Source organism: Dendronephthya gigantea, unplaced genomic scaffold (assembly GCF_004324835.1).
Source record: "Dendronephthya gigantea isolate DGI-Jeju-01 unplaced genomic scaffold, DenGig_1.0 000021F, whole genome shotgun sequence".
Lineage (NCBI taxonomy): Eukaryota > Metazoa > Cnidaria > Anthozoa > Malacalcyonacea > Nephtheidae > Dendronephthya > Dendronephthya gigantea.
The window spans coordinates 792,298-817,455 of record NW_021163031.1 but is presented as its reverse complement, the minus strand read 5'-3'; the positions used below and the strand labels follow the sequence as shown (position 1 = coordinate 817,455).

Genomic DNA, 25,158 nt, shown 5'->3' with positions numbered 1-25,158 from the left:
AATACATTTGAACTGTTTTAGACGGCCAAAAATTGCATGGGAACGCGAAAATTTGAGAAATTGTTATTAATATTTATTACAGTTTACGCTGGGGAAAATGTTTATATTTTTTTGTTAATTTCGGTTTTTTTGTTAATTTAATCAAAGATCCAGGGATAATCAAAATCTGCTGATCATCTATATCACCATAGCAATTTGCACTTTCATTTTTAGTCTTGAAATTGAACATTGCGTGGGAACATCTTTTTGTTTGGCCAATATTAAGAAGCATAAGCCATAACAAACTAAGCTTGCGTGAAATTATATTCATATACGATCGTACGTAATATTGCATGTTGTTGCTTATTTTAATACTCAGTCTTATTGAACCAGTTGTACATCCATACCATTGGTAATTTGGTATTGTTGTCATACAATCATACATCCATACCATTCGTATTGTTGTGATAAAAATTACTGGGCGCATGTTTATTTACATCATATTTGTTATATATGCGATATTGTTTGGTTATTTGGACGTATATTTACAATGTCATTGACTCGTGAAGTAGCAATTATCTTTGGTCTCATCCTAATATGTTCGTCGTTTTCTCAATATGCGGGGGTTTCATTTCAGCTCACTCGTTCTATCAATGATAAATTCCGAAATCCAATGGCTACACGGTTTGGCTGGGAGGCAAAGAAAAAAACATTTTGCGAAGATACTAATTCGCGATGCGATGAAAATTGCTCTTGGTGTATTTGCGATAATCATACATCAACTTTCGACAGACGAGTTATGAAATGTCGAAACGACGATGAGATTCGTTCAGGTTAGTTTAATTTTTTACGTATATTCAGTTGATTAAAAAAGAAAGTTCTTCATTCGGATGCAAGTTACAAATATTAGACACGCGAATCCGTTTGCAAGTCGGAAATCGTCCCATACAGCTATTTTTGAAACGAGAAGTATGTCGTTCGATTGGTCTTAAGGCCGGCGCACACTAGAGCTATGTCACAGTTTAATGATATACAGTTATGGAACTCGCGGCGGAACCCTTTGATGTTGCTGTCCCCCTGCCTACGCCATTCCACGCGCCACGCAAATTGCTCTGGCAAGTGTATTTTGACTCTAAAGTAAGGGAAAAAGGTGTTCGAAAGACGAAAAATGTTAATATTTTAAAGCTGGCTCTATCGATCTCCATTTTTGCGCCTAAATTTTAAAAACAAACGGTAAATGGTTGTTTTTTTGTAGAAAATATATGCGTTAGGTTAAAGAGGTAAGAAATACAAGCGCGAATGATTTTCTTTATAAATATCAAGCTGATTGCCAACATCGTCGCCGATTATAAATTAGGCAGTTATTTTTTCATCCAGAAAACATCTGAGCTGATCTTAAAAAAAGCATGATTGATGTGTTAATATTACAATTCAAACACACGAAAAAAATCTTTGAAAATAATTTATTGTGCCATAAAACTAGCAAAAACTACATGTTTTTTATTCGAACTTGAACTTGAATTCAAAGGATTTACAATAAACAAATGCAACTTTTACCTATATACAATACTTTTTACATGAGTATAAATCCAACTTCACACACAAAATGGTAAATGCTAACAGATATTAATTTCAGTTCATACATGATTGTAATATTCATGAAGGACATGCAAATCAATTTCCAATCTAATCTATGCAATTCTGTGTGGCTTCTATGAGAAGATTGGAAGCTATTTTACAATTTTTGGATGTGAATATAATGAAAAATATAAATATTTTTTGCTCTGAAACTATAATATGGTGATGAACTCAATGTGTCCTAACCTTCCCTTAATCCCTTTTACATGGAGTTTTAATGTTGTAGAATGTGCATTGCATGGATAGATTCAAAAACAAGGCTTTTGTTGAGATTAATTACATGAATGAATTTAGACCAAGCCTAAATAATTTGAGCAGTTAATGCATAAGAAGGGTAATATAAAAGCTTATATACCTATATATGAATAACTGAATAACATAAATTTCTTATACTAATATACAAGCTATAATTCTAGAACCATTGTCTAACCTTGCTGCTGCTGCTAGATATTTCAGTTCTAGAATTTCCATTGGTACCAGCCCGAAGAGGGTCTGAAGAGTCCAAAGTGAAATAATAATACACATATATAGAGACATAATAGGGTTCACAAATATCAGTAAACTGCGTATGCGTTGTAAAACGTTTTTAATAGCCATCTAACTTGCTATCTTCTTGAACAGTAGAAGTCAATGTCTTGATATGTCGTCTGCTCAAAAGTTAACTGAGAAGATTGTTTCGCCATCTAGAGAAAAATACGACTGCATGTTGGCGAAATATAGTCAGATAGACCTACATTTATTAGATGAAATACAAAACTTTGAATTTTTACCTGGCAGTTCTAGAAGCTTCGTGTGAAAATCGCACTCCTCGTAGTTGTATTTCCCTTTTTTCCCCGTTTTAATTCGTATTATCGCAGTCATTTTTAATCCAAAAGGAGCAATGTCGGATGGATAAATAAAATTTGTCAAAAAAACGAAGAGCAAAAGACCCTTGGCTTTAAAATTGCATTTTTTCTGCTAAAAAATCGAATTTTCCTTATTAAAAAGTGCAAAAACACTTGCCAGAGCCTAGCGCGTGCGCATTAAAAACAGGGGACAAGATTTGCCGCGAGTTCCACCTCTGTGTAGTACTCTGTGGCTATGTGCTTAGCAAAAAGTCATTCGTGGCCATTGGCGTAAGCCAGTTGCTCTCGTGTGCAGGCGACTTTTCCAGTGACTTTCGTCATTCGTGCCAAAAGTCGCCCGCACACGAGAGCAACTGGCTTTCGCCGATGGCCACGAATAACTTTTTGCTAACAACTAATAACTTTTACATAATAACTTTTTGCTAATAACTTTTTACATAGCTCTAGTGTGCGCTGGCCTTTACCTGCTGTTAGAAATCTTGCTATAACTATAAACTCAATAAGCAAAAACAACCACTCTGCTGGACGTAAATATATATATATAGGCAAAGAAAAGTTAGCTCGTGACTTGTCAGATGACCGCATCACAATTTTAAAGTTTATCTAAAGTTTGGCTGGAGGTTTAAAAATAATTATTACTCTAATAATTATTACTATGGCGGACGTATATTTATCTACTCCGTATAAACATAACATATAAACAAAGTTATATTATTTTCCTTGATGTTTGCAAGCAAATTGAAGTTGTCAATAGATAAAACATGACTCAATGCTGCCGGTGTAACGGAAATGGACGGTGTAGAGGATGTTCTTGTACTAAAAACAACCAAGTTTGTACTAACTGCAAACCAGGAAAATACGAACGATGTGAAAATCAAGGTATAGTTTTGCCAATCCAAGATGGATCCCCAACTGCTCAAGTACCTGATCCAAGCTCAATTCAATATCAAGTCAATGCCAGCAAAAAAGCGAATTTATCCTTAAATAATCAAACCCAAACTGGGACAGAAAATGTAATGTTAGAGTTGGAACAACTCCCAGCTTTTGTTCCACTTCAGGCTGCAACTTTCAAGTGGGGAGAAACCGAAGGAGAAGCATTTAGTCTAACTATACAAAAAGGCTATAACCTCATAGTTCATTGGAGACGTAATTTGTTTAAAGTTCCTTCTGGACAAGCAGGTAAATCGTTTGTGCGTGAACTCACTCGAATGTTTCAATCTTATGCTGATGCATCCGCAATTGAGAGTGTGGCTCTACGGGCTGCAATGGTAATGCCAGCGCTTCTACTACAAAAACCACATTCTAAATCTAAGGCAAAAGAGCACAGTGCACATTTAAATCGCAGACTTAAGCAATGGATAGATGGGGATATTAATGGTCTCTTAGATGAGGGCTGTGCTATTCAACAACGACTGGACAGTCAGCATAAAACACGATCTAATGAGCATACTGCCAGAGTCTTTGCGAAGTTAATGATGGAGGGCAAAGTAAGAGCAGCAATTCGGAAGATCTCAGAAGACAACAATGGAGAGATTCTAACTCTGGATAGTCGTGCAACCCCCGAAAACCCTGAGACTGTCAGAGAGTCACTTCTGAAAAAGCATCCTCCTGGTAGTCCCCTCGTACCAACAGCTATAACTAGTGATTCCAACGTAGAACCACATCCAATTATATTCGATGGCATTGACGAAGACCTAATACGGAATACGGCTATCAAAACAGAAGGAAGTGCAGGACCATCTGGTCTTGACGCGGCGGCTTGGCGACGTCTCTGTACATCATTTAAATCATGCTCTACTGCTCTATGTCATGCTTTATCTATGGTTGCAAGAAGAATCTGTACCACCTATGTTGACCCATCAGGTCTAGAAGCACTTGTTGCCTGTCGTCTTATTGCACTTGATAAATGCCCTGGAGTACGCCCAATTGGGATTGGAGAGGTGTCTCGACGTATCATTGGTAAAGCAGTTGCTAGAGTCCTTGGTAAGGAGGTCCAAGAAGCTACAGGTCCATTACAGACATGTGCTGGACACCTGTCAGGCTGTGAAGCAGCAGTACATGCGACTCGCCAAGTCTTTGAGTGCAACGATGCCGAAGGCGTTATATTAGTGGATGCAGCCAACGCCTTTAACTGTTTAAATCGCCAAACTGCGCTAATTAATGTCAAGAATCTTTGCCCTGCATTATCTAAAGTTCTGATCAATACTTATAGACAGCACATTCCACTGTTTATAGATGGAGAATCAATTCTATCAAAAGAAGGCACAACACAAGGAGACCCTTGGCAATGGCAATGTACGCTGTTGCCGTCACACCACTGATCCATCGACTAACGGAGGAGAGGCTGAATCAAGTGTGGTTTGCTGATGATGCCTCTGCTGCTGGGAAACTAATTTCCATTAGAAATTGGTGGGACAACATGACAAAGATCGGCCCAGATTATGGCTATTTTCCAAATGCAATGAAAACATGGCTTATTGTGAAGGAAGAATACATTGAAGAAGCAATGGAGTTATTTAAGGACACTGGAATAAAGATTTCGTGCGATGGAAAGAATAACTTGGGATCAGCAATTGGATCACGTTCCTTTGTTGAAAGTTTTGTTGCTGAAAAAGTAGCTAAATGGAAGAAGGAGCTAGAGCATCTGTCTGATATTGCCACGACACAACCACAGGCTGCGTATGCTGCATTCATTCATGGAATCAAGAGCAAATGGGTATACCTAACTAGGACGACCCCGAATATCGACCATTTATTAGTCCCTCTAGAAGAAGTTATAAGATGCAAGTTCCTACCTGCCATTACAGGGCAAAATATATTCAGCGACGACCTTCGCAATTTAATGGCATTACCAGCACGTCTTGGTGGTCTAGGTGTTATTCTTCCTTCCCAAAAAGGTTCTGTCTACTACGAAGATTCTAAATCAATTACAACACCACTTGTTAATGCTATTCTAGAACAGGCGAGAACATGTTCTACTGAAATTGCTGAAGCCCAAATTAATGCGAGAAATCACCTACGCAATTCACGAAGACAGCAAGAGAAACTCGATGCAAATGAGATAGTCGGTAAATTATCTCCAGATTTACAGAGATCTATAGAAATAGCATCTGAGAAAGGAGCCTCAACATGGCTTACCACGCTTCCGCTGTCTGAGTATGGTTTCACTCTTCATAAAGGTGCTTTTCGTGATGCTTTATGTCTCAGATACGGTTGGCTTTCTCAACAACTACCTTCTCGTTGCGTCTGTGATCAGAAACTTACCCTAGAACATGCTCTAAGCTGCTCACGGGGTGGATTTCCGTCAATTCGGCACAATGAGTTACGAGACATCACCGCCGAACTCTTGACTGAGGTATGTCATGGAGTTGGCACTGAGCCAAGCCTACAACCTATAACCAATGAAGTGTTTTCGTATAGAACAGCCAATAAAGAGGATGGTGCTCGACTTGATATCGTAGCTGAAAGTTTTTGGGGAGGTGATCGGCAACGTGCATTTTTTGATGTTAGGGTTTTTAATCCCTTGGCACCGAGCTATCGTAATACATCTCTCTCCCAATGCTATCGCAGAAATGAGCTTGAGAAAAGAAGAGCATATGATGAACGAATCCGTGAAGTAGAACATGGGTCTTTCTCCCCTCTTGTTTTCTCAACAGCGGGTGGTATGGGCTCCACTGCAAACGTAGTTTATAAGAGAATTGCATCTCTAATCGCTGATAAACATGATAAAGCGTATAGTAAGACAATCAACTGGATGAGATGTAGACTCAGTTTTTCGCTGTTACGATCAGCAATTATGTGCTTGCGTGGGGCTAGATCTTCTTTACATCGACCAATCTCCTCCTTTGGAGGAGAGATCGATCTAGCATTAGTGGAAGGACGGTGTGCTTATTGAGAGACTCAAAAAACGTCTAAATGTATGAGCATGAAATATTGTATATAATTCTCTTTACCTTAGATTTATGCGAACATTAATTTTTTATTTTTTTATTCTTTTTAAAAAGACTTAACTAGAAAGTGCATGGGTCATTTAGAACATTTGTATCTATGGAATATATTAATTTTTAGTCTAGGTTTTTAGCATTATTTTGTATAATATGTTTTATTATTACTCTACTTTTCGTCAGGATGCAGAATGAAGTTTAGTAAATCCAATGATGACGAACAAATCAAACTCCTTGATTTAAAGAAAAATCATAATCGTGAGGTTTACATATACTGGAAATATACGAATAGAACGTCAGGTGACAAACTGAAAACATTCACTATCCTCGATATTACTTGGTATGATGGAAAAGTGGTGAAAACACTTTTTTTTAAACCCGGACTCAAAATACAGGCCGATAATAGAGGAAACTATCGGACCAAAATACAGGTATGTAATTAGATTGTTGTATATTTAAGCCCCTCACAGACGAGCAAGCTTTCTATGACAAGTTTTTATGTGACAAGTTTTAAATGGCAATTGCACGTGTGTATGTACAACAAAATTTTTATGACAAGTTTTTTCAGTTTGACAAGTTTTTTTTGCTCGTGTGAATGTGCCAACAAGTTTACCTTGACAATTTAGTTTGCAGCCAGCAATGTAATCGCAGTTTATCGTACAGCGGACAAAGAGCGCGCCATTGCAAAATACTTTAGTCCGTTGGCCTACCGGCTAAAAATTTGTACTTTGACCATTTTTTCTATGACAAGTCCACTTGTTCAAAATTAGGTATACTTGATTTTGAACAAGTGTACTTGTCATAGAAAAAAGTTGGGCGTACAGAATTACAGATGAACAATTAAAACTTGTCACATAAAATCTTGTCATAGAAACCTGCTCGTCTGTAAGAGGCTTTAAGCCCCGTACAGACGGGCAAGTTTTCTTGACCAGTTCACTTGCTGAATGCTGATATGGTATGACGAACAATTATTCTTTGACAAGTTTTCCTTGCCAAGTTTTATTTACTCGTGTGTACGCGAAAAATTTTTTGACAAATTTTTCTTGACAAGTTTTACGATAAAATGAGTATATTTTACGATAAAATGAGTATATTTTACGATAATATGAGCCATGATAAAAATGAAAAACTTCATAAACCCGCTCGATTGGCTCGAAGATTGTTGCGCTGTTCCCTACTGCGCAATTGCTTGTCAACTTTTTCTTGACGACCGTACCCAGTACCCACGACTGAGTATTTTTCTTTGTTGAAAAGCTGGGACTAGCTTTTGGACAAGGCTCCTTGTCAAGGAAAACTTGTCATTTTTTTCGCGTACACACCCCTGAGCAAATAAAACTTGGAAAGGAAAACTTGTCAACGAAAACTTGACAAGTACGGGGCTTTACTGAAGGCACAATTGTCCTTTTTCTTAAAACATTTTTCTGCACAAGGCTTCACAAATGTGCTGCTACTACGTGATTAGGTCACAGAGGAGAGATGGACCATCTCTCCCCCGTGATTAGGTGAGTAAGGTGACATAGGTGTAATAATATTATTACGTGATATAAACGAGTGTGGTCGAGCTTTTGAGTGATGAAATAATAAAATTACTCGCCATAAATGTGGAATTAAAAAACTAGTTAAACTACATCAAATAATTAAAATGTTTTGCACTGCACCGGCTCTGACTGTAAATTATTCTTCTATCTTAGTGGGATAAAGTTTTAAATAGTGTCTACCATGGTGTATTGTTCAGAGTAAACATTGATTATGAAATTAAACATAAAAAGAAAATAATCAACATCAAGGACTGCTTTGTCTTCAAATCTTCAGGAACAATAAATGGTAAGAGGGTACAAAATTTCACGATGTTTTCTACAAAACAGTTTAACCATTTTACTGATTTTAGAATATTTAGCATATTCCACCAGCATATGAGAATCCATCTGGTTTTTACCCCATCATGTTATTCCTTGCTCTTTTTTAGAACTTAAAACACTTCTATTCGTTCAATATTTAGTGAACTTCTCAAGTTTACCTTCCACAACTTTAAAACCAACTTCATTTGTTCCATCCTTACTAAACTTAAAGGTGGGTATCACCATTTCAGTTCACTATATTTCTAAATGAATAAGAGATTGAGTTGCTGAAAGAAATTTATTATACCAACAATACGCTAGTGATCTACACTTCTATAGTATCTGACTTTGACTGTCCCTTTTTTATTATATCTCTACACACACGTGTACGTGTTATATGATACCTGTACACAGTAAATCCAGTCATTACGGGCGAAATGTCATCAGCACACTCAGGTGATTTCATGGACTTCTGGGCGGAGGGGGGGGGGGAGTGGGAGACCAGTCCCCTTCCTAACTATTTTCCCGAAAAAAGAAATATCGATTAAGTTCCACGTGGAGTATGAAATTGGTGTTCCGTACAAGCTCCACGGTGTATGGTAAATTTTTAGTATACTATTGTAAAGCGAGGATGAAGAGTTCACAAAGCCGAACGTGCAAAGACGCAACGCTCGGGTTATAGCCAAATCATCGCAAGTGAGATTTTCTCAGCTGATGTTATATTTTCCTCCAAAATCCAGGTGTCATTAGGAGCACGAAAGTATTCAACGACATCAAAGAACCCGGCATCTCCTGGGGTTAGGGAAGACGAAGATGAAAATGATAATACTGTTGTTGTGACGTTGGTTGTTGTTGCTTGTATAGTTTTAATAATTGCAGTTATTCTAGTTATTTGGTGGAAAAGAAGACAGTCTAAAGGAACATCAAAAGAGAATGACGAAGGTGTGCGAAAAGGTCAGCATGTCAGTACACCCGTATATATTCACCATTTGCCATTAATTCTTAAATACAGATGGAGAAGTATATTTATATATATTGACTTTTCAAATTCTTTAGTTTTTTGTTACATTTTATTCTGTATTTAGTTTGCCTTTTGCCGCTGAAAGTTCATAAGTTCATTTCATTGGTATTTTTTCTTTCCAACAGACACTATCATTACAAATACAGGTTCCAATGTAAGTCAACTTTATGACTCAAACAAGTCTAAGGTTCAGCTATTTTTAACTCAGACTCATTGAATGACTCATTTGAACAATAATCTCTGTTTATTTGTCTCAACTGTTTTGTTCTCATGTTTATACAGAATCCCATGATTATGTCACCAATGGAAAGTATTTACGCCGAAGCAGACAATTCAGTGAATAATCCTCAAGAAAAGGGTAAGGATGTTTGAACAGAAATAATTATGCCTGGGTTATACTTTGCAGGATTTAATTATTCTGAATGATCAAGGTTAATTAAGTGTTCAAGAGTGATCAAGATTCTAACATTAACATTGCATTTTCTGTAGAGAAAAAAAGTTATGTCTATGATTACGCCACTGGGAATCTAGAAAATAATTATGCAAGTTTGGACTTGAGCAAAGTTGAATCAGACCCAGTTTATCATTCACTGTGCAATTCAGTATGTTCTTTTCCTTGTTCTTGTCTGTTTTCTTGATAACTTATTTCAATTTAAGAGACTGAATTTTTTCTTGTATGGTATCTAATCCCCTCTGCAATTTTTTTAATGAATTTTGTCAATTAAATTTTGACAATTTATTATTTTCCAATTAATTTTTAGTACAACCAGCCCGAAGTGACAGGTGAATGTGTCAGTGGGAAAACACCAACAGCTGGTATGTGGAATATGTACTTTTTAAATAGAATTGGAATATGACAGAGTGGGAACAGACGATGAAATATATAAGGTTGTTAAATAGAGGAGGAAATTCAGGATGTTTGGATCAAAGGAATGTGCAAATGATATGTATAGTGGTAGACAGGTTAGATGAATATAACAAAAAATAGGGGATAAAAATTGAAAATGGGTGAATTTTAAAGAAAACGTCCCTTAAAACAAAAGAGGTTATGTTAGGAAGATATGAATAACTTAACTTAACATACAGACCCAGACTTGTCCCAAGTTGCTTTTAAGAATTTTTGTTAAGAATTTTTAGTGCAAATTTCCGGCCAGGTATATCCATATATCTCCATGGAGTCTCTTCTGTGCTGTGGACGTACATCTTTCTTTGCTACTGAACAATTTATAGATTTATATATCTATGTATAAATATTTAATTTGTAAAATAACAAGCAGAAATGAGTCTGATACCAACCCAATGAGATAAATAAACCTTGGTTTAACTTTATTCATCTCAATGTACAGACCACATGACTCAACTTTATTGGAAGCAGACTAATATGTGAAAAAAATCTATATCATTTAGAGCGATTTTATCATGTCGTGGAAAGTCCTGGTAGTACTGGTACTACCCAGTACCCTGGTGGGATTCATAATGTCTTGGATGAACCTGAGAAGAATGATAACTGTAAAATACGAGAGGTTTCAGGGAGGACTGGGCACAAAGATGAGGAGAGAGTATATAGTGTACTGGAAGAGTGTGCCGCTGTGAACAGTGGTACTGATGACAATCCTGAGAGGGTGTACAGCGTGCTAGAGGATGAGAATCCAGAGTCAGATTACTTGACAATATTGGGAGAATGTTCGGAATATGAACAGCCAATTAATCCACCTGTGTCTGACTTCTGAAATATCATATTTGAATATTGAATTCAGCTGGGCCTACAAGACAACTCTTCTTGTGTAGTGACAATGACAAATATAGCGGTAAAATTGCAAGATACAAAAATAAATTTGAGAGGAATTTATTAGATAAGTTATTAGCAATCAGTGTGGCGTAAGTTGGGTATTATTATGTTAAAATTTAAAATACCACTGTGTCTGGCTTGGGCTACAGTATCCCGACAAAGTAGCCCAAAACAAATAATTTTTTTTTTCAAAAAATTTTTTTTCCAAATATTTTTTACTTGTGTCAAATTTTTTTTTGTGTCCAAATTTTTTCCCCATCAATTATTTTACTTGTGTCAAATATTTTTTGTTTCCAATTTTTTTACCTGTGTCCCGACACAGTAGACCAAGACAAATATATTTTTTTGTGTCAAAATTTATTTCTGTCCAAATTTTTTTTGTGTCCAATTTTTTTACCTGTCAATTTCTTTTCATGTGTGCAAATTTTTTTTTATGTCAAAATTTTTTTTCTGGTGTTAATATTTTTTTTCCTGTGAAAGGGCTACTGTATCCCGAAAAGCAGCCAAAGACAATTTTTTTCAAAATTTGAAAAAACAATTGGACAAAAGAAAAAATTATTTGTCTTGGGCCACTGTGTCAGCAATACAGGTAGCCCAACCCTAACATAGAATGCAAGATTAGAAAAAGAATTTTAAAAAGTCGTCAAAAGTCAATTGAAAAAGCCTAATGGTAAAGCTTACCCCTTACAATTTTGGTCAATTTTGACGACTTTTTGAACTGTTAAAAACCTGTCTTAAAAGGCTAAAAATGGCTTTTAAGACTAATATCTTTCATTTTTGAGCATATTTGGTTGGTTTTTGGAACAATGAAAAAGTCGCAAAAATCGACCAGAATGGTAAAACTTAGCCCTTACCATTTTGGTCAATTTTGACGACTTTTTGAATTATTCAAAAACTGTCTTAAAATGCTAAAAATGGCTTCCTAAGACTAATATCTTTAATATCAGAGCATATTTGGTTGGTTTTTAAAACAATGAAAAAGTCGCAAAAATCAACCAAAATGGTAAGGCTTACCCCTTACCATTTTGGTCAATTTTGACGACTTTTTGAATTGTTCAAAAACTGTCTTAAAATGCTAAAAATGGCTTCCTAAGACTAATATCTTTCATTTTAGAGCATATTTGGTTGGTTTTTAAAACAATGAAAAAGTCGCCAAAATCGACCGAAATGGTAAGGCTTACCCCTTACCATTTTGGTGGATTTTGGCGACTTTTTGAACTGTTCAAAAACTGTCTTAAAATGCTAAAATTGGCTTCCTAAGACTAATATCTTTCATTTTAGAGCATATTTGGTTGGTTTTTGGAACAATGAAAAAGTCGCCAAAATCGACCAAAATGGTAAGGCTTAACCCTTACCAATTTTGGCCAATTTTGACGACTTTTTGAAATGTTGAAAAACAGTCTTAAAATGCTAAAAATGGCTTTTTAAGACTAATAACTTTCATTTTAGAGCATATTTGGTTGGTTTTTGGAACAATGAAAAAGTTGCCAAAATCCACCAAAATGGTAAGGCTTACCCCTTACCATTTTGGTCAATTTTGACGACTTTTTCAAATTTCAATTGTTCAAAAACCGTCTTTAAATTCTAAAAATTTCATGCTAACACTAATATCTTTCATTTTAGATCATATTTAGTTGGTTTTTAGAACATTGAAAAAGTCGTCAAAAATGGTAAGTCTTACCCCTTACCATTTTGGTCAATTTTGACGACTTTTTCAACTGTTCAAAAACGGTCTTAAAATGCTAAAAATTGCTTCCTAAGACTAATATCTTTCATTTTAGATCATATTTGGTTGGTTTTTGGAACATTAAAAAAGTCGTCAAAAATGGTAAGGCTTACCCCTTACCATTTTGGTCACTTTTGACGACTTTTTCAACTATTCAAAAACTGTCTTAAAATGCTAAATATTGCTTCCTAAGACTAATAATATCTTTCATTTTAGAGCATATTTGGTTGGTTTTTGGAACATTGAAAAGTCTTCAAAAATGGTAAGTCTTACCCCTTACCATTTTGCTCAATTTTGACGACTTTTTCAACTGTTCAAAAACTGTCTTAAATGGCTAAAAATTGCTTCATAAGACTAATATCTTTCATTTTACAGCATATTTGGTTGGTTTTTGGAACATTGAAAAAGTCGTCAAAATTGACCAAAATGGTAAAAATGGCTTCCTAACAGTAATATCTTTCATTTTAGAGCATATTTGGTTGGTTTTTGGAACATTGAAAAAGTCGTCAAAATTGACCAAAATGGTAAAAATGGCTTCCTAACAGTAATATCTTTCATTTTAGAGCATATTTGGTTGGTTTTTGGAACATTGAAAAAGTCGTCAAAATTGAGCAAAAAGGTAAGGCTTACCCTTACAGTCTTTTTGAACTGTTCAAAAACTGTCTTAAAATGCTAAAATTGGCTTCCTAAGACTAATATCTTTCATTTTAGAGCATATTTAGTTGGTTTTTGGAACAATGAAAAAGTCGCCAAAATCCACCAAAATGGTAAGGCTTCACCATTACCAATTTTGGCCAATTTTGACGTCTTTTTCAAATTTCAATTGTTCAAAAACCGTCTTTAAATTCTAAAAATTTCATGCTAAGACTAATATCTTTCATTTTAGATCATATTTAGTTGGTTTTTAGAACATTGAAAAAGTCGTCAAAAATGGTAAGTCTTACCCCTTACCATTTTGGTCAATTTTGACGACTTTTTGAACTGTTCAAAAACTGTCTTAAAATGCTAAAAATTACATCCTAAGACTTAAATCTTTCATTTTAGAGCATTTTGAGAAATTTTTTGAACCGTTGAAAAAGTCGTCAAAATTGACCAAAATGGTAAGTCTTACCCCTTACCATTTTGGTAAATTTTGACGACTTTTTGAATTGTTCAAAAACTGTCTTGAAATGCTAAAAATTGCTTACTAAGACTAATATCTTTCATTTTAGATCATATTTTGGTTGGTTTTTGGGACATTGAAAAAGTCGTAAAAAATGGTAAGCCTTACCCCTTACCATTTTGGTCAATTTTGACGACTCTTTCAACTAATCAAAAACTTTCTTAAAATGCTAAAAATTGCTTTATAAGACTAATATCATTCAATTTAGATCATATTTGGTTGGTTTTTGGAACATTGAAAAAGTCGTCAAAAATGGTAAGTCTTACCCCTTTTACCATTTTGGTCAATTTTGACGAATTTTTGAACTGTTCAAAAACTGTCTTAAAATGCTAAAAATTTCATCCTTAGACTTAAATCTTTCATTTTAGAGCATTTTGAGAAATTTTTTGAACCGTTGAAAAAGTCGTCAAAATTGACGAAAATGGTAAGGCTTACCCCTTACCATTTTGGTCAATTTTGACGACTTTTTCAACCGTTCAAAAACTGTCTTGAAATGCTAAAAATTGCTTACTAAGACTAATATCTTTCAATTTAAATCATTTTTCGTTAGTTTTTGGAACATTGAAAAAGTCTTAAAAAATGGTAAGTCTTACCCCTTAACATTTTGGTCAATTTTGACCGCTTTTTCAACTGTTCAAAAACTGTCTTAAAATGCTAAAAATTGCTTCATAAGATTAATATCTTCCATTTTAGATCATATTTGGTTGGTATTTGGTAGATTGAAAAAGTCGTCAAAAATGGTAAGTCTTACCCCTTACCATTTTGGTCAATTTTGACGACTTTTTCATTTGTTCAAAAAGTGTCTTAAAATGCTAAAAATGGTTTCCTAGGACTTATATCTTTCATTTTAAATCATTTTTCGTTGGTTTTTGGAACATTGAAAAAGTCTTCAAAAATGGTAAGTCTTACACCTTACCATTTTGGTCAATTTCGACGATTTTTTCAACTGTTAAAAAAGTTTCTTAAAATGCTAAAAATGGCTTCCTAACCGTAATATCTTTCATTTTAGAGCTTATTTAGTTGGTTTTGGAACATTGAAAAGTCTTCAAAAATGGTAAGTCTTACCCCTTACCATTTTGCTCAATTTTGACGACTTTTTCAACTGTTCAAAAACTGTCTTAAAATGCTAAAAATTGCTTCATAAGACTAATATCTTTCCTTTTACAGCATATTTGGTTGGTTTTTGGAACATTGAAAAAGTCGTCAAAATTGACCAAAATGGTAAGACTTACCACTTACCATTTTGGTCAATTTTGACGATTTTTTCAACTGTTAAAAAAGTATCTTAAAATGCTAAAAATGGCTTCCTAACAGTAATATCTTTCATTTTAGAGCATATTTGGTTGGTTTTGGAACATTGAAAAGTCGTCAAAATTGAGCAAAAGGTAAGGCTTACCCCTTATCATTTTGGTCAATTTTGACGACTTTTTCAATTGTTCAAAAAGTGTCTTTAAATGTTAAAAATTGCTTCTTAAGATTAATATCTTCCATTCTAGAGCATATTTAGTTGGTTTTTGGAGCATTGAAAAAGTCCTCAAAAATGGTAAGTTTTACCCCTTTTACCATTTTGGTCAATTTTGACGACTTTTTGAACTGTTCAAAAACTGTCTTAAAATGCTAAAAATTACATCCTAAGACTTAAATCTTTCATTTTAGAGCATTTTGAGAAATTTTTTGAACCGTTGAAAAAGTCGTCAAAATTGACCAAAATGGTAAGTCTTACCCCTTACCATTTTGGTAAATTTTGACGACTTTTTGAATTGTTCAAAAACTGTCTTGAAATGCTAAAAATTGCTTACTAAGACTAATATCTTTCATTTTAGATCATATTTTAGTTGGTTTTTGGAACATTAAAAAAGTCGTAAAAAATGGTAAGCCTTACCCCTTACCATTTTGGTCAATTTTGACGACTTTTTCAACCGTTCAAAAACTGTCTTAAAATGCTAAAAATTGCTTTATAAGACTAATATCATTCAATTTAGATCATATTTGGTTGGTTTTTGGAACATTGAAAAAGTCTTAAAAAATGGTAAGTCTTACCCCTTAACATTTTGGTCAATTTTGACCGCTTTTTCAACTGTTCAAAAACTGTCTTAAAATGCTAAAAATTGCTTCATAAGATTAATATCTTCATTTTAGATCATATTTGGTTGGTATTTGGTAGATTGAAAAAGTCGTCAAAAATGGTAAGTCTTACCCCTTACCATTTTGGTCAATTTTGACGACTTTTTCATTTGTTCAAAAAGTGTCTTAAAATGCTAAAAATGGCTTCCTAGGACTTATATCTTTCATTTTAAATCATTTTTCGTTGGTTTTTGGAACATTGAAAAAGTCTTCAAAAATGCTAAGTCTTACACCTTACCATTTTGGTCAATTTCGACGATTTTTTCAACTGTTAAAAAAGTTTCTTAAAATGCTAAAAATGGCTTCCTAACCGTAATATCTTTCATTTTAGAGCTTATTTAGTTGGTTTTTGGAACATTGAAAAGGCTTCAAAAATGGTAAGTCTTACCCCTTAATATTTTGCTCAATTTTGACGACTTTTTCAACTGTTCAAAAACTGTCTTAAAATGCTAAAAATTGCTTCATAAGACTAATATCTTTCCTTTTACAGCATATTTGGTTGGTTTTTGGAACATTGAAAAAGTCGTCAAAATTGACCAAAATGGTAAGACTTACCACTTACCATTTTGGTCAATTTTGACGATTTTTTCAACTGTTAAAAAAGTATTTTAAAATGCTAAAAATGGCTTCCTAACAGTAATATCTTTCATTTTAGAGCATATTTGGTTGGTTTTTGGAACATTGAAAAAGTCGTCAAAATTGAGCAAAAGGTAAGGCTTACCCCTTATCATTTTGGTCAATTTTGACGACTTTTTCAATTGTTCAAAAAGTGTCTTTAAATGTTAAAAATTGCTTCTTAAGATTAATATCTTCCATTCTAGAGCATATTTAGTTGGTTTTTGGAGCATTGAAAAAGTCTCAAAAATGGTAAGTTTTACCCCTTTTACCATTTTGGTCAATTTTGACGACTTTTTGAACTGTTCAAAAACTGTCTTAAAATGCTAAAAATTACATCCTAAGACTTAAATCTTTCATTTTAGAGCATTTTGAGAAATTTTTTGAACCGTTGAAAAAGTCGTCAAAATTGACCAAAATGGTAAGTCTTACCCTTACCATTTTGGTAAATTTTGACGACTTTTTGAATTGTTCAAAAACTGTCTTAAAATGCTAAAAATTGCTTACTAAGAATAATATCTTTCATTTTAGATCATATTTGGTTGGTTTTGGAACATTGAAAAAGTCGTAAAAAATGGTAAGCCTTACCCCTTACCATTTTGGTCATTTTGACGACTCTTTAATCAAAAACTTCTTAAAATGCTAAAAATTGCTTTATAAGACTAATATCATTCAATTTAGATCATATTTGGTTGGTTTTTGGAACATTGAAAAAGTCGTCAAAAATGGTAAGTCTTACCCCTTTTACCATTTTGGTCAATTTTGACGACTTTTTGAACTGTTCAAAAACTGTCTTAAAATGCTAAAAATTTCATCCTTAGACTTAAATCTTTCATTTTAGAGCATTTTGAGAAATTTTTTGAACCGTTGAAAAAGTCGTCAAAATTGACGAAAATGGTAAGGCTTCCCCTTATCATTTTGGTCAAATTTGACGACTTTTTCAATTGTTCAAAAGTGTCTTAAAATGCTAAAATGGTTTCCTAGGACTTATATCTTTCATTTTAAATCATTTTCGTTGGTTTTTGGAACATTGAAAAAGTCTTCAAAAATGGTAAGTCTTACCCCTTACCATTTTGCTCAATTTTGACGACTTTTTCAACTGTTCAAAATTTGTCTTAAAATGCTAAAAATTGCTTCATAAGACTAATATCTTTCATTTTACAGCATATTTGGTTGGTTTTTTGAACATTGAAAAAGTCGTCAAAATTGACCAAAATGGTAAGGCTTACCCCTTACCATTTTGGTAAATTTTGACGATTTTTTTAACTGTTAAAAAAGTATCTTAAAATGCTAAAAATGGCTTCCTAACAGTAATATCTTTCATTTTAGAGCATATTTGGTTGGTTTTTGGAACATTGAAAAAGTCGTCAAAATTGAGCAAAAGGTAAGGCTTACCCTTACCATTTTGGTGAATTTTGACGACTTTTTCAACTGTTCAAAAAGTGTCTTAAAACGCTAAAAATGGCTTACTGAGACTAATATCTTTCATTTTAGATCATATTTTGGTTGGTTTTTGGAACATTGAAAAAGTCGTAAAAAATGGTAAGCCTTACCCCTTACCATTTTGGTCAATTTTGACGACTTTTTGAATTGTTCAAAAACTGTCTTAAAATGCTAAAAATTTCATCCTTAGACTTAAATCTTTCATTTTAGAGCAATTTGAGAAATTTTTTGAACCGTTGAAAAAGTCGTCAAAATTGACGAAAATGGTAAGGCTTACCCCTTACCATTTTGGTAAATTTTGACGACTTTTTCAACTGTTCAAAAACTGTCTTAAAATGCTAAAAATTGCTTTATAAGACTAATATCTTTCAATTTAAATCATTTTTCGTTAGTTTTTGGAACATTGAAAAAGTCTTAAAAAATGGTAAGTCTTACGCCTTACCATTTTGGTCAATTTTGACCACTTTTTCAACTGTTCAAAAACTGTCTTAAAATGCTAAAAATTGCTTCATAAGATTAATATCTTCCATTTTAGATCATATTTGGTTGGTATTTGGTACATTGAAAAAGTCGTCAAAAATGGTAAGTCTTACCCCTTAACATTTTGGTCAATTTTGACGACTTTTTCAATTGTTCAAAAACTGTCTTAAATGGCTAAAAATTGCTTCATAAGACTAATATCTTTGATTTTAGAGCATTTTTAGAAATTTTTTAACAAATGAAAAAGTCGTCAAAATTGACCAAAATTGTAAAGCTTACCCCTTATCATTTTGGTCAATTTTGACGACTTTTTCAATTGTTCAAAAAATGTCTTAAAATGCTAAAAATGGTTTCCTAGGACTTATATCTTTCATTTTAAATCATTTTTCGTTGGTTTTTGGAACATTGAAAAATTCTTCAAAAATGGTAAGTCTTACCCCTTACCATTTTGCTCAATTTTGACGACTTTTTCAACTGTTCAAAAACTGTCTTAAAATGCTAAAAATTGCTTCATAAGACTAATATCTTTCATTTTATAGCATATTTGGTTGGTTTTTTGAACATTGAAAAAGTCGTCAAAATTGACCAAAATGGTAAGGCTTACCCCTTACCATTTTGGTAAATTTTGACGATTTTTTTAACTGTTAAAAAAGTATCTTAAAATGCTAAAAATGGCTTCCTAACAGTAATATCTTTCATTTTAGAGCATATTTGGTTGGTTTTTGGAACATTGAAAAAGTCGTCAAAATTGAGCAAAAGGTAAGGCTTACCCCTTACCATTTTGGTCAATTTTGACGACTTTTTCAACTGTTCAAAAACTGTCTTAAAATGCTAAAAATGGCTTACTGAGACTAATATCTTTCATTTTACAGCATATTTGGTTGGTTTTTTGAACATTGAAAAAGTCTTCAAAATGGATCAAAATGGTAAGGCTTACCCCTTACCATTTTGGTCAATTTTGACGACTTTTTCAACTGTTCAAAAAAGTGTCTAAAATGCTAGAAATGGCTTACTAAAACTAATATCTTTCATTTTAGAGCATATTTGGTTGGTTTTTGGAACATTGAAAAAGTCGTCAAAATTGACCAAAATGGTAAGGGGTATAAGCCTTACTATTTGGTCAATTTTGACGACTTTTTCAATTTTTCAAAAAGTGTCTTAAAATGCTAAAAATTGCTTCCTAAGACTAATATCTTCATTTTAGAGCATATTTGGTTGCTTTTTGGAAGATTGAAAAAGTCGTCAATTTTGTCATCAAGCATTAAAATGTATTATTTTTGGGTAAGTACCAACACGGATGCGGTGGCGTAGTGGTTAAGGCTACCGCCCTAGCAGGTTGTGAGCGTAGGTTCGAATCCTGCCAGGGTGAAGTGCAGTTTTTCCCGGCTAAATTGCTATTTAATTTAAAATTCTGCGAATAGGATTAAGTCGAATAAAGAACAAGAGCTTTTGAATAATGATGCGGTGGCCCAGTGGTTAAGGTTACGGCCTACCAGGTTGCAAGTCTAGGTTCGAATCCTGCATGGGAAAGTTCGATTTTTCCACCGAAATTATTCTTTAATTTAAACTTCATCGAAAAGGATTAGGTCAAATAAAGAACAATAGCTTTCGACAAATGATGTGGTGATCTAGTGGTTAAGACAGTCGTTTCTCAATCCGAGGACAAAGGTATCAACTCCGGGCAATGCAAAAATGTTAGCGTGCAAAATTTCGGTTTGATTTGGAAGCTATAAAAGCATTTAAAGACTCCTGGGCTTTTAGGAAATGACCGTAAATTGAAAAAAAATTGAAATAAAAAAACTAAAAGAAATTTCTCGCGTTCAAAAGTACCTGAAAATTGAAAGAAAAGCACAAGTAAAAAAAGTTTTAAAATCATGTGCCTCCTAAAAAAGCTTAAAATTTAAAAATTTCCCGCTTTTAAAAACTCATGTTTACTTACCTTACCATCTTTTTTTTCACGAAAATTTGACAGGGTGATTTTCACGAGACTGAAAAAATTTACATTTTTTCACTTTTTTGAAATTCTCTTAGATATTTTTTTTTATCAAGAAGTGTTATGTCTTGGGCTACCTGTGTCAAGTCAGACACAGGTAGCCCAAGACAGACACAGTAGCCCAAGACATAATACTTGGTCTAAAAAAATTTTCGGAGAATTTAAAAAAAATCTTTTTGAGGACGAAAATTTTTTTTAGGACGAAAAGTATTATGTCTTGGGCTCTGTATCTGTCTTGGGCTACCTGAGTCTGGCTAGACACAGTAGCCCAAGACAAAATACTTCTTCCTCAAAAAGATTTTTCACTTTTTTGAAATTCTCCGAGATTTTTTTTGATGAAGTATCATGTCTTGGGTTACCTGTGTCAAGCCGGACACAGGTAGCCCAAGACAGACACAGGTAGCCCAAGACAAGATACTTCGTTGAAAAAAAAATCTTTAAATTTTTTCAGTCTCGAGAAAATGACCCTGTCAAATTTTCGTGAAAAAAATTAAGGTAAGTAAACATAAGTTTTTTAAAAGCGGGAAAATTTTAAACTTAGAGTTTTGTGTCTAACTTTCTTAATTTTCAGTGTTTTTAGAAGACACATGATTTTAACACTTTTTTTACTTGTGCTTTCTCTCAATTTTTAGCTACTTTTGAACGCGAGAATTTTTTTTAAGTTTTTTTATTTCAATTTTTTTTTAAATTTACAGTCTTTCCGAAAGGCCGAGGGGTCTTTTAATGGTTTTAAAAGCTTCCAAATACACCGAGATTTTTCAGGCGAATTTTTTTGCATTGCCCGGAGTTGATACGTCTGTCCTCGGATTGAGAAACGAACGTCTTAACCACTAGGCCAGCGCATTATTTGTCGAAAGCTAATGTTCTTTATTTGACCTAATCCTTTTCGATGAAGTTTAAATTAAAGAATAATTTCGGTGGAAAAATCGAACTTTCCCCATGCAGGTTTCGAACCTAGACTTGCAACCTGGTAGGCCGTCGCCTTAACCACTGGGCCACCGCATCATTAATCAACTTTCTTGTTCTTTATTTGACTTAATCCTATGCTTGAAGACAAATTGACGACTTTTTCAATGTTCCAAAAAGCAACCAAATATGCTCTAAAATGAAAGATATAAGTCTTAGGAAGCCATTTTTAGCATTTTAAGACACTTTTTGAACAATTGAAAAAGTCGTCAAAATTGACCAAAATGATAAGGGGTAAGACTTACCTTTTGCTCAATTTTGACGACTTTTTCAATGTTCCAAAAACAAACCAAATATGCTGTAAAATGAAAGATATTAGTCTCAGTAAGCCATTTTTAGCGTTTTAAGACACTTTTTGAACAGTTGAAAAAGTCGTCAAAATTCACCAAAATGGTAAGGGTAAGCCTTACCTTTTGCTCAATTTTGACGACTTTTTCAATGTTCCAAAAACCAACCAAATATGCTCTAAAATGAAAGATATTACTGTTAGGAAGCCATTTTTAGCATTTTAAGATACTTTTTTAACAGTTAAAAAAATCGTCAAAATTTACCAAAATGGTAAGGGGTAAGCCTTACCATTTTGGTCAATTTTGACGACTTTTTCAATGTTCAAAAAACCAACCAAATATGCTGTAAAATGAAAGATATTAGTCTTATGAAGCAATTTTTAGCATTTTAAGACAAATTTTGAACAGTTGAAAAAGTCGTCAAAATTGAGCAAAATGGTAAGGGGTAAGACTTACCATTTTTGAAGACTTTTTCAATGTTCCAAAAACCAACGAAAAATGATTTAAAATGAAAGATATAAGTCCTAGGAAACCATTTTTAGCATTTTAAGACACTTTTTGAACAATTGAAAAAGTCGTCAAATTTGACCAAAATGATAAGGGGTAAGCCTTACCATTTTCGTCAATTTTGACGACTTTTTCAACGGTTCAAAAAATTTCTCAAAATGCTCTAAAATGAAAGATTTAAGTCTAAGGATGAAATTTTTAGCATTTTAAGACAGTTTTTGAACAGTTCAAAAAGTCGTCAAAATTGACCAAAATGGTAAAAGGGGTAAGACTTACCATTTTTGACGACTTTTTCAATGTTCCAAAAACCAACCAAATATGATCTAAATTGAATGATATTAGTCTTATAAAGCAATTTTTAGCATTTTAAGAAAGTTTTTGATTAGTTGAAAGAGTCGTCAAAATTGACCAAAATGGTAAGGGGTAAGGCTTACCATTTTTTACGACTTTTTCAATGTTCCAAAAACCAACCAAAATATGATCTAAAATGAAAGATATTAGTCTCAGTAAGCCATTTTTAGCGTTTTAAGACACTTTTTGAACAGTTGAAAAAGTCGTCAAAATTCACCAAAATGGTAAGGGTAAGCCTTACCTTTTGCTCAATTTTGACGACTTTTTCAATGTTCCAAAAACCAACCAAATATGCTCTAAAATGAAAGATATTACTGTTAGGAAGCCATTTTTAGCATTTTAAGATACTTTTTTAACAGTTAAAAAAATCGTCAAAATTTACCAAAATGGTAAGGGGTAAGCCTTACCATTTTGGTCAATTTTGACGACTTTTTCAATGTTCAAAAAACCAACCAAATATGCTGTAAAATGAAAGATATTAGTCTTATGAAGCAATTTTTAGCATTTTAAGACAAATTTTGAACAGTTGAAAAAGTCGTCAAAATTGAGCAAAATGGTAAGGGGTAAGACTTACCATTTTTGAAGACTTTTTCAATGTTCCAAAAACCAACGAAAAATGATTTAAAATGAAGATATAAGTCCTAGGAAACCATTTTTAGCATTTTAAGACACTTTTTGAACAATTGAAAAAGTCGTCAAATTTGACCAAAATGATAAGGGGTAAGCCTTACCATTTTCGTCAATTTTGACGACTTTTTCAACGGTTCAAAAAATTTCTCAAAATGCTCTAAAATGAAAGATTTAAGTCTAAGGATGAAATTTTTAGCATTTTAAGACAGTTTTTGAACAGTTCAAAAAGTCGTCAAAATTGACCAAAATGGTAAAAGGGGTAAGACTTACCATTTTTGACGACTTTTTCAATGTTCCAAAAACCAACCAAATATGATCTAATTGAATGATATTAGTCTTATAAAGCAATTTTTAGCATTTTAAGAAAGTTTTTGATTAGTTGAAAGAGTCGTCAAAATTGACCAAAATGGTAAGGGGTAAGGCTTACCATTTTTTACGACTTTTTCAATGTTCCAAAAACCAACCAAAATATGATCTAAAATGAAAGATATTAGTCTTAGTAAGCAATTTTTAGCATTTCAAGACAGTTTTTGAACAATTCAAAAAGTCGTCAAAATTTACCAAAATGGTAAGGGGTAAGACTTACCATTTTGGTCAATTTTGACGACTTTTTCAACGGTTCAAAAAATTTCTCAAAATGCTCTAAAATGAAAGATTTAAGTCTTAGGATGTAATTTTTAGCATTTTAAGACAGTTTTTGAACAGTTCAAAAAGTCGTCAAAATTGACCAAAATGGTAAAAGGGGTAAGACTTACCATTTTTGAGGACTTTTTCAATGCTCCAAAAACCAACTAAATATGCTCTAGAATGAAAGATATTAGTCTTAAAAAGCAATTTTTAACATTTAAAGACACTTTTTGAACAATTGAAAAAGTCGTCAAAATTGACCAAAATGATAAGGGGTAAGCCTTACCTTTTTGCTCAATTTTGACGACTTTTTCAATGTTCAAAAAACCAACCAAATATGCTCTAAAATGAAAGATATTACTGTTAGGAAGCCATTTTTAGCATTTTAAGATACTTTTTTAACAGTTGAAAAAATCGTCAAAATTGACCAACCTTACCATTTTAGTCAATTTTGACGACTTTTTCAATGTTCCAAAAACCAACCAAATATGCTGTAAAATGAAAGATATTAGTCTTATGAAGCAATTTTTAGCCATTTAAGACAGTTTTTGAACAGTTGAAAAAGTCGTCAAAATTGAGCAAAATGATAAGGGGTAAGACTTACCATTTTTGAAGACTTTTCAATGTTCCAAAAACCAACCAAATATGCTCTAAAATGAAAGATATTATTAGTCTTAGGAAGCAATATTTAGCATTTTAAGACAGTTTTTGAATAGTTGAAAAAGTCGTCAAAAGTGACCAAAATGGTAAGGGGTAAGACTTACCATTTTTGACGACTTTTTTAATGTTCCAAAAACCAACCAAATATGATCTAAAATGAAAGATATTAGTCTTATGAAGCAATTTTTAGCATTTCAAGACAGTTTTTGAATAGTTGAAAAAGTCGTCAAAATTGACCAAAATGATAAGGGGTAACTTACCATTTTTGACGACTTTTTCAATATTCCAAAAACCAACCAAATATGATCTAAAATGAAAGATATTAGTCTTATGAAGCAATTTTTAGCATTTTAAGACCGTTTTTGAACAGTTGAAAAAGTCGTCAAAATTGACCAAAATGGTAAGCGGTAAGCCTTACCATTTTGATCCATTTTGACGACTTTTTCAATGTTCAAAAAACCAACCAAATATGCTCTAAAATGAAAGATATTACTGTTAGGAAGCCATTTTTAGCATTTTAAGATACTTTTTTA

At 33.2% G+C, this 25,158-nt stretch overlaps 1 protein-coding gene across 2 annotated transcripts; it reads left to right on the top strand.

Moving 5' to 3' along the window:
* The first annotated feature begins 87 nt into the window (after positions 1-87).
* LOC114521743 lies at positions 88-11,202 on the top strand. 2 transcript variants are annotated; one of them, XM_028542276.1, is made up of 10 exons: positions 88-812; positions 6,590-6,837; positions 8,098-8,230; positions 8,406-8,476; positions 8,985-9,186; positions 9,391-9,419; positions 9,548-9,623; positions 9,755-9,867; positions 10,027-10,081; positions 10,673-11,202. In XM_028542276.1, the coding sequence occupies exons 1-10, from the start codon at positions 530-532 to the stop codon at positions 10,993-10,995; spliced, it is 1,533 nt and encodes a 510-aa protein (XP_028398077.1). In that variant the 5' UTR covers positions 88-529; the 3' UTR covers positions 10,996-11,202. The 2 variants fall into 2 exon arrangements, with proteins under 2 accessions (XP_028398077.1, XP_028398076.1); XM_028542275.1 differs by having other exon boundaries at positions 8,985-9,198.
* The last annotated feature ends 13,956 nt before the right edge of the window (positions 11,203-25,158 follow it).